General features: G+C 43.1%; 1 protein-coding gene across 2 annotated transcripts in view; it reads left to right on the top strand.

Moving 5' to 3' along the window:
• Window positions 1–256: 256 nt before the first annotated feature.
• The window catches only part of PRKACB (protein kinase cAMP-activated catalytic subunit beta), a 160770-nt gene continuing 152089 nt past the window's right edge, over window positions 257–8937 (top strand). Inside the window, exon 1 of one of the 2 annotated variants that reach the window (XM_066268795.1) lies at window positions 257–606. In XM_066268795.1, the coding sequence (XP_066124892.1) occupies window positions 561–606 (46 nt within the window). In that variant the 5' untranslated portion in view covers window positions 257–560. The remainder of the gene's footprint in view (window positions 607–8937) is intronic. The other variant, XM_066268798.1, reaches the window with a different exon arrangement.

The following is an 8937-nucleotide window of genomic DNA, read 5'->3' as shown; positions in this document are numbered from 1 at the left end:
AGTGAGAAGCCGCCGCGCTGCGGGGCACAAGCCGCCGGAGCCCAGCACGGCTTCCCGGCGCCGCTCCGGGCACTGGACACGCGGGCTCTGGGGGGTGGGCACCCGGACACCAGCCCGACGACAACATCCGGCTCGGAGGGCCGCGGGACAGCCAGTCCCGGCCGTACAGGTCTGTCTCCGCCGGCCGATCGACCCCCCAGGAGGGTCCGCGAGTTCCCGGTCACGTCACTTCCGGCGCGCACACCCGCCCGGGGAGAGAGACCGGGACCCGGCCGGGGCGCGCGGGCGCCCGGGGGCGCGCAGGGAGGGAGGGCCGGGGCAGGGGGAGTGTCTGCTCGTGGCGGGTGCTGCGGCCGCCGTCGCTACCGCCCGGGCGAGGAGTTCTCTGAAGCCCGCGTACCGAACCGGCCCAGTCTTCCCGCCGGTACTCAGGGCTTCGGCGCCGGGAGCACTCACCGCTCTGGTCCGTGCAAAAGTGGGAGTAGCCTCTGCGGTGGAGCGGCGGGGACGGCTCCATCCCCCACCCCCCTCGCTGACCCCATCTTTCCGTCGCCCCAGTCATGGGGAACGCGGCGACCGCCAAGAAAGGCAGCGAGGTGGAGAGCGGTGAGTCAGGGCCGGGTCTGGGCAACCCGAGCGGGCGCGCGGGCGCGGCGCACCGAGCGCCCCTTGGGTCGGTGCCCCCAGGCCGTGGGCATGGTCCAGGCCTCGCAGCGGCGGTCGGGAGCTGCTTGAGGGGGCCCTGGGGACCAGCTGCCTTCCTCCTCCACCGCCCTCCCCCCCAAGTCCGGCGTGAGGGCTGAGCGCGAAGGGCCTGATGGAAAGAGGAGGGAGAAGAGCGGTCCCCACGATTCCCCCTTTTCACTGGAGCAAGGGAGACCTACACATTCTGAAACACTTCCCCAAATATGGTGCGTTTAAAGAAGTCCCTTGTACCATCATAACCTTCGCTTCCACCACCACCCCCTTCTTTGGGAGCCACAGGTAGTCCTGCAGGCAGAATTGGCTCTGTTCCCTCCATCACCGTTGCAACCCAACCTTACTCCAAGGTGAGGGGCTGCTAGTCTGGCTCTCCACAGGTGACGTTAATCCTGAGTGGGAACTATGTTTTAGAGAGCCCCCCTCTTCAGATTAGGAATGTAAAATATGGTAAGACTGAAGAGCAACTTTATCCACTAGAGGGAAAAAAGCAATATAGGCTTGTCTTTCTCAGGACAGTCAAGAATCGGCAACTGTGTAAAAGTTATTTTGTAGCACTCGGAGTGAAAGAGCTTCCAGAATACTGTCTGATGAATTCTTTCCTCAGAGCTAAAAGTGCAGGCAGGCCACAATTTACAACAAACAGTAATATGTATATATTCATATATATATATATATATATATATATGAAAATTGAATTTCTGTATTGCTATACGTATATGTAGTGAGGGGGAAAAGTAATTTTTATCCCACCTTCTAAGTTCCTCTATTTGGGCTAATAAATCAACATGCAACAGATCAACAGGAGAAAATCTCCAGAATCCATTCTGATGTACATTTGGGGGTGCCATAAGATATGAAACCTGAGGACACATTAGGCAATTGAGGTTTATATTGCATTTTGGACAAAGGATGGGGGGCAGTGGTCAGGAATTTCAAAGGAAAAGTGGGCTATTACAGGTAGATTAAAAGCTCAGACTTGTGATAAATTCTTTCTGGGCCACCCTGAAACAGTGAGGCATAGAGGGAAGTCTATCAAACAGGCTTTGCTGCATTTCTCCCTGTCTGACACTTGTAGTTTATATTATGATGTTAAGGTGATGCTCCTTTCTTTTTTTTTTTTTTTTTTTTTTTGCATTTTTCTGAAGCTGGAAACAGGGAGAGGAAGTCAGACAGACTCCCGCATGCGCCCGACCGGGATCCACCTGGCAGGACGCTCTGCCCACCAGGGGGCGATGCTCTGCCCATCCTGGGCGTCGCCATGTTGCGGCCAGAGCCACTCTAGCGCCTGAGGCATAGGCCACAGAGCCATCCCCAGCGCCCGGGCCATCTCTGCTCCAATGGAGCCCCGGCTGCGGGAGGGGAAGAGAGAGACAGAGAGGAAGGCGCGGCGGAGGGGTGGAGAAGCAAATGGGCGCTTCTCCTATGTGCCCTGGCCGGGAATCGAACCCGGGTCCTCCGCACGCTAGGCCGACGCTCTACCGCTGAGCCAACCGGCCAGGGCGCTCCTTTCATTTTTTTTTTTTTTTTCAGAGACAGAGTCACAGAGAGAGATAGACAGGGACAGACAGACAGGAACAGAGAGATGAGAAGCATCAATCATTAGTTTTTCGTTGCAGCACCTTAGTTGTTCATTGATTGCTTTCTCATATGTGCCTTGACCATGGGGCTACAGCAGAGAGAGTAACCCCTTGCTCAAGCCAGCAACCTTGGGTCCAAGCTGGTGAGCTTTGCTCAAACCAGATGAGCCCGCGCTCAAGCTGGCGACCTCGGGTCTCCAACCTGATCTTCCGCATCCCAGTCCCACGCTCTATCCAGTGCACCGCTGACTGGTCAGACGATGCCCCTTTCATTAAGCAAGTTTTTCCTATCTGAATTTCTTTAGGAAGGTAAAGCGAGAGGGCCAAAAGTTCTTTCTGAGTCTTTTGTTTCTTAATAACCAGCTTAAAATCTATGTTCCAAAAGGCACATTTTGGGGTGGCAAAACTTTGGTCCCCCTCAATATATACCAGATCAGGACTGTTGTGTTAAAAAAAAAAAGTGTATTTGCTTTTGTCAGGTTCACCTCCAATTTTAAAATTCAGAATGACCATATAACAAATGATATTTGTTATATGGTCATTCTGAATGACGATATAGGAGAAATGATATTTGTTATATCACCATGAGTAGATTACATCTCAGCACCTAAGGGAATGCCTGATGATTTATTGCATTTTGTGTAAACAGACCTTTTAATGTTTCTATGTTTGTTACATGTTTTAGGCTAATTTTGTAATTTAGCATGAAGAAATAGTTACTTTTTCTGTATCAATAAAGCAAAATTGATTTGGAAAGATTTAGTCATTCATTTTGTTTAATATGAATAGTGAGATCAGAATATATGGTATGTGTTTCACTAGTCAGGTTTTGGTGTTAATTTTCAGGAGCTCCAGAGAAGTTGGTTGTAATACTATCATACAGATGATCAATGAACACAATTTGGCATGTGATATGGAGATTTTAAAAAGCCAATCAATGTAGAGGTAGAACTTTCATTATCTTTTTGTAAAAATTGCACAAATGTACTAACTGTACTATAATATAAAATATAAAGAATGTGAAAAGTGTAAAGAATTATTTGTGCCTAATGCGTTGTCATTTTCTCTTTTAACTAAAGCTGTATTAATTTAAGCTAAATCATGTGCAAATTGTATTACAAAAAGTGTGCTTGGGAATTGAACCATATCAGTGATTTTTATTAGCAATGTTGACCTGTACAGTGTTTATATTTTTATAATGATAATAGACTCTTTTGTGATCTATATATAGTGTCCCACCTTATCCATGTTTTTGTTTATTGTGGTTTCAGTTACCTGTGATCAGTCGCATTCTGAAAATATTAAATGGGAAATTCCATAAAAAAGCCAATTCTTAAGTTTTAAATTTGTGCTGTTCTGAGTACCATGATGGAGTTCGGCACCATCCCACTCCATCCTACCCAGAACATGAACCATCCCTTTTGTTTGGCATACTCACTACCTGCCTGTTAGTCTCTGAGTAGCCATCTTGGTTATCAGATTGAATGTCATGATATCACAGTGCTTATATTCAGGTAACCCTTATAGTGGCAATGCCTGTGTCATTCTCCTCACTTTATCTCATTACATAGGCATTGTATCATCTCACAGTATCACGGGAAGGGTTTATATAGTACAATAAGATATTTTGAGAGTGTGACCACATTCACATGACTTTTATTACAGTATATTATTATTTTTAAATTTTATTATTAGTTCCTATTGTTATTCACATACTATACTCTGTCAATTAAACTTTATCATAGATATGTATGTATAGGAAAAAAAATAGTTTATATAGGGGTCAGTACTATGCATAGTTTCAGGCAACCACTGAGGGCCTTAAGAATGTATCTCCCATGGATAGGGAGAACTACTGTATTTACGTTATTAAGTTACCAAACCAGTTCTTCTCTAGACAGTAATAATTTGAAGCTTATAGCTATGGGATAACCTTGGAATACTTATAGAAAGCAGAATGGGAACTTTAAATGTTTATCTGAATATATTTAAATTATTCCAATGAATAAAGTCTTTCTTGTGGTTTTTTTGTGTGTGTTTTTTTTGGTATTTTTCTGAAGCTGGAAACGGGGAAGCAGTCAGACAGACTCCCGCATGCGCCCGACCGGGATCCACCCGGCACGCCCACCAGGGGGTGATGCTCTGCCCATCTGGGACGTCGCTCTGTTGCGACCAGAGCCATTCTAGCGCCTGAGGCAGAGGCCATAGAGCCATCCTCAGCACCCGGGCCAACTTTTACTCCAATAGAGCCTCGGCTGCAGGAGGGGAAGAGAGAGACAGAGAGGAAGGAGAGGGGGAGGGGTGGAGAAGCAGATGGACGCCTCTCCTGTGTGCCCTGGCCGGGAATAGAACCCGGGACCTCTGCATGCCAGGCCGACACTCTACCACTGAGCCAACCGGCCAGGGCCTCTTTCTTGTGTTTTAACTGTTAGTGATAGCCTAGTTCATATGTATGTTTGCCAGCTTTGTATGTAGGTTTATTAATGGAAACTGAGTGTCATTGTAGTAGTTTGAGTAAATCTTGTGACGTTATAAAAGAAAATAACAAATGACGGCTTCCAGAGGGGCAGTTATTTGAAATGTAACGGGTTGATCGGTTTGTAATTTTAATTTGGAGTAATGTTATCAGGCATGTGTTGCTGCTGTTCTACTGTAGTGAATAAAAAAATGTTATTGCTATATCTTAAAAACTTAATGAAAAGAATAACTTTATGATATATATCTGTTGTGTGTTTTTTTAAATTATTCTTGAAAATATATACCTTTCATAATTTGAATGTAGTTATATCAACTTTAGGGGATACATGAAAGCATAAAGTTTTAGAAGTACAGTTTAAATGATTTTAGAGATAGACTATGTAACCATTCCATTTCAAAGGCAAAGAGCCTGACCTCTGAAGAAGCTGGAGTTGAAATCGTACTATTGGTGATACCAGAGTAAGGAACAGAGTCTGGTTCCCTGACTCCATTCTGCATCACTAAATAATTAATACATATATTTTCAAATTGCCCATCAATTACCTTAGTTTCATTTGGATACTGTGTGAGTAAAAGCTCAAGAAATTTACTTTCTAGTATAAGAGAGACAATATCCAAATAAAAGTAACTGGAAAGCAATATACAATAAGTGCTAATTATGGAAAGTGAAGTTAGAAATCTGAAAATTACCAATAGGAAAATGTTTGATTTGGAAAGCTGATTTTAAAATATAAGGTCGATTGAAACTTGAGGTTTGGTTTGTACCATGTTTCATATTAGCAATTCTGGAGCTTAATTCTAAAAATATTCCAGAAGACAAACCGGGCATAAAGATAGTTAGAAAGGGTCTTACTTATCTTTGACAATCTGGTACCTAAGTTGTTCTCTACTGAAAGTTACTCCTCTGCTCTTAAAATTAAACATTCACGCGGGTAAATGTTAAAAGCTAAGGAGAGTCCATTCTCATTTCCACAGTTTCTGCAGATAACGTTAAGTTGCATACCTATAGTACTGAACTAGGAATTTGTATCAATAGCTCTTAAAACTTTTTAAAAGATTTTATTTATTTTTTAGAGAGGGGAAAGAGAGAGAAAGAGAGAGGTGGGAGCAGCAGGAAGCATCAACTCCCGTATGTGCCTTGACCAGGCAAGCCCAGGGTTTTGAACCAGCGATAACCTCAGGGTTCCAGGTCGATACTTTATCCACTGCAGCACTACAGGACATGCCAATACGTCTTAAAACTTAATGAAAGAATAACTTATACCATTACATTCTTGTTTTGTGGGGGTTTTTGTGTGTGTGTGACAGAGACAGAAAGAGAGGGACAGATAGGGACAGACAGGCAGGAAGGGAGAGAGATGAGAAGCATCAGTTCTTCATTGCAGCTCCTTAATCTCCTTAGTTGTTCATTGATTGCTTCCTCATATGTGCCTTGACAGGGGCGGGGGTACAGCATAGTAAGTGACCCCTTGCTCAAGCCAGCGACTTTGGGCTCAAGATAGCGACCACGGATTCATGTCTATGATCTCATGCTCAAGCTGGTGAGACCCTGCTCAAACCAAATGAGCCCATACTCAAGCCAGCGACTTTCGGGTTACAACCTGGTCCTCCACATCCTAGTCCAATGCTCTATCCACTGTACCATTGCCTGGTCAGGCTGTTTTGTGTTTTTCTGAAGCTGGAAACGGGGAGAGACAGTCAGACTCCCGCATGCGCCCGACCGGGATCCACCCAGCACGCCCACCAGGGGCACCGCTCTGCCCACCAGGGGGCGATGCTCTGCCCCTCCGGGGCGTCGTTCTGCTGCGACCAGAGCCACTCTAGCGCCTGGGGCAGAGGCCAAGGAGCCATCCCCAGCGCCGGGGCCATCTTTGCTCCAATGGAGCCTTGGCTGCGGGAGGGGAAGAGAGAGACAGAGAGGAAGGAGGTGGGGGGGGTGGAGAAGCAAATGGGCGCTTCTACTATGTGCCCTGGCCGGGAATCGAACGCTGGGTCCCCCGCACGCCAAGCCGACGCTCTACCGCTGAGCCAACCGTCCAGGGCCTGTTTTGTGTATTTTTAAAAAATTATTCTCAAAATAAATATATGTGTTTCAAAGTGTAAATGTAGTTATTTAAACTTTAGCTAATACACAAAGACATAATGTTGTAGAAATATGAGTATATACCGTAAATCTCCCAAGAAGTTTTAAACTCATGTTGTTTTAATTATCCAGTCTCTCACTTTTTAGTTTAGCCACAGTTACCAACATGAAAAACACATGCCACTTATTTTAACCTGGGAAGTTTTTTGTTAGTTTGCTTATTTCATTAAAAACAAAAAACAAAAAAACCCCACAAACAAACCCTGACCAGGTAGGTGGTGGCGCAGTGGATAGAGCTTCGGACTGGGATGCGGAGGACCCAGGTTCGAGACCCAGAGGTCGCTAGCTTGAGCGTGGGCTCATCTGGTTTGAACAAAGCTCACCAGCTTGGACCCAACGTCGCTGGCTTGAGCAAGGGGTTACTCGCTCTACTCCCCCCCCCCCATCCCGGTCAAGACACATATGAGAAAGCAATCAATGAACAACTAAGGAGCTGCAATGAAGAATTGATGCTTCTCATCTATCTCTCTTCCTGTTTGTCCCTATCTGTCCCTCTATCTCTCTGTTTCTGTCACCAAAAAAAAAGAAAAGAAAATAATAGACCCCAGTGATTGTCTGTGGGGCTTTATATTACACTCTCATGGCAGAAGTGTTGAGGCCTATGGGTGAAATGTTGATAGAGATTTGGATGTAAATGCTCCCATGACTACAAGTGCTACAGCCACTCTGTGTAACCTCATGTTTGCATAATGATCTTTGTATATTTTCCAAAATATCTCTCTGTTTTAAGAATTTAAGGAGATTAGAAATTAAAAAGTCACCAGTAAGACTAGGTTCAACCAAAATGCAAATTTTATAACTGCATTTTTTGAAGGCTTACTATGTGCCAGGTTCTCTAAGTGCTTTGCATGAATAATTTCAGTTAATCTTTTCAATTCTATGAAGTAGTTATTTTTACTTTATTTTATTTATTTATTTTATATTTTATAGTTGAAGAAATAGAGGGTTCGGGAATCTAAATGACTTGCATAAGGTTGCAGGACTAATAAGTCAAGGAGCAGCATATGAACGTAGGCAGCCTAACCCCAGAACCTGAAATACTAACAGTTGTGCTTAAACAGCTTTTGTATCCAGTGGAAAAGCTGATTCTAAGACATATAGCTTAGACTTTACTTTGTTTCAGTTTATTGTCAATTATAAAACATTGTGGTTGTTTCAATAGTGCCTTTATTTGGCTATATTAAATATTTTAAATAAGAGTTATTTTTTCTTGTACTGTTCTTCAGTTTCAGTTTTCTCATCTGCACAATGAGGATGAAGGATTAAATTACCTTGACAGTCTATTCATGGTCTATTCAATATGGTATAAATTAAGCTATATAAAATTTTATATACTGAAAGTCTTTATTACTATTTGTATTTAATTATTTCTTCATCTGTAAATGTATGCCTTTTCTTCCTACTAAATAGTCAACTAAAAAATTGCTATTTGAACTTGTATTGATATTTTTAAAGTATTTAGAAGTTTACATTTTGCCGTGGATTAGGGAAGTGCTATTCAATCATACTTTCTGCTGTGATGGAAGTGTTCCTGTCTGTGTTGTATACTGTGGTAGACACTACCCGCTTGCAGCTATTTGGCACTTGAAATGTGACCAGGGCAACTGAGGAACTGAATTTTTAACTTATAGGTGGCTATTAGTACATGGTATGTTGGACTACACAGGTGTAGAATATAGCTCTCTTTACATAAAATAAAAATGACAGTATATCGTTCCATCATTTTTGGGAATTTGTGGATCTTCACAAGAATGTCTAGATCAACAAATGCTGATTTTATCTTTTTTCCTACTGGTAATTAACTTATTTCTTCAGCATTTTCTCTGAATAAGCATTTATAAGCTTAGTGAACAGATTATTATTGTTTAGTAATGTGTATATAATTTGTAAAGGTAACTACAAAGTTAATATTCTTATTAGACTGTACTGGAATTAAAATTTTGTAGTACTTATTACTGAATCTTAGTGAATATATTTTTATTGAAAATTTTTGTAGATTTAAATGTTGACTAAGAACAAATTTAGTGATCTCATAGC

Source organism: Saccopteryx bilineata, chromosome 3 (assembly GCF_036850765.1).
Source record: "Saccopteryx bilineata isolate mSacBil1 chromosome 3, mSacBil1_pri_phased_curated, whole genome shotgun sequence".
NCBI lineage: Eukaryota > Metazoa > Chordata > Mammalia > Chiroptera > Emballonuridae > Saccopteryx > Saccopteryx bilineata.
Note: the sequence above shows the minus strand (reverse complement) of the source record. Positions and strands in the feature narration are given on the sequence as shown.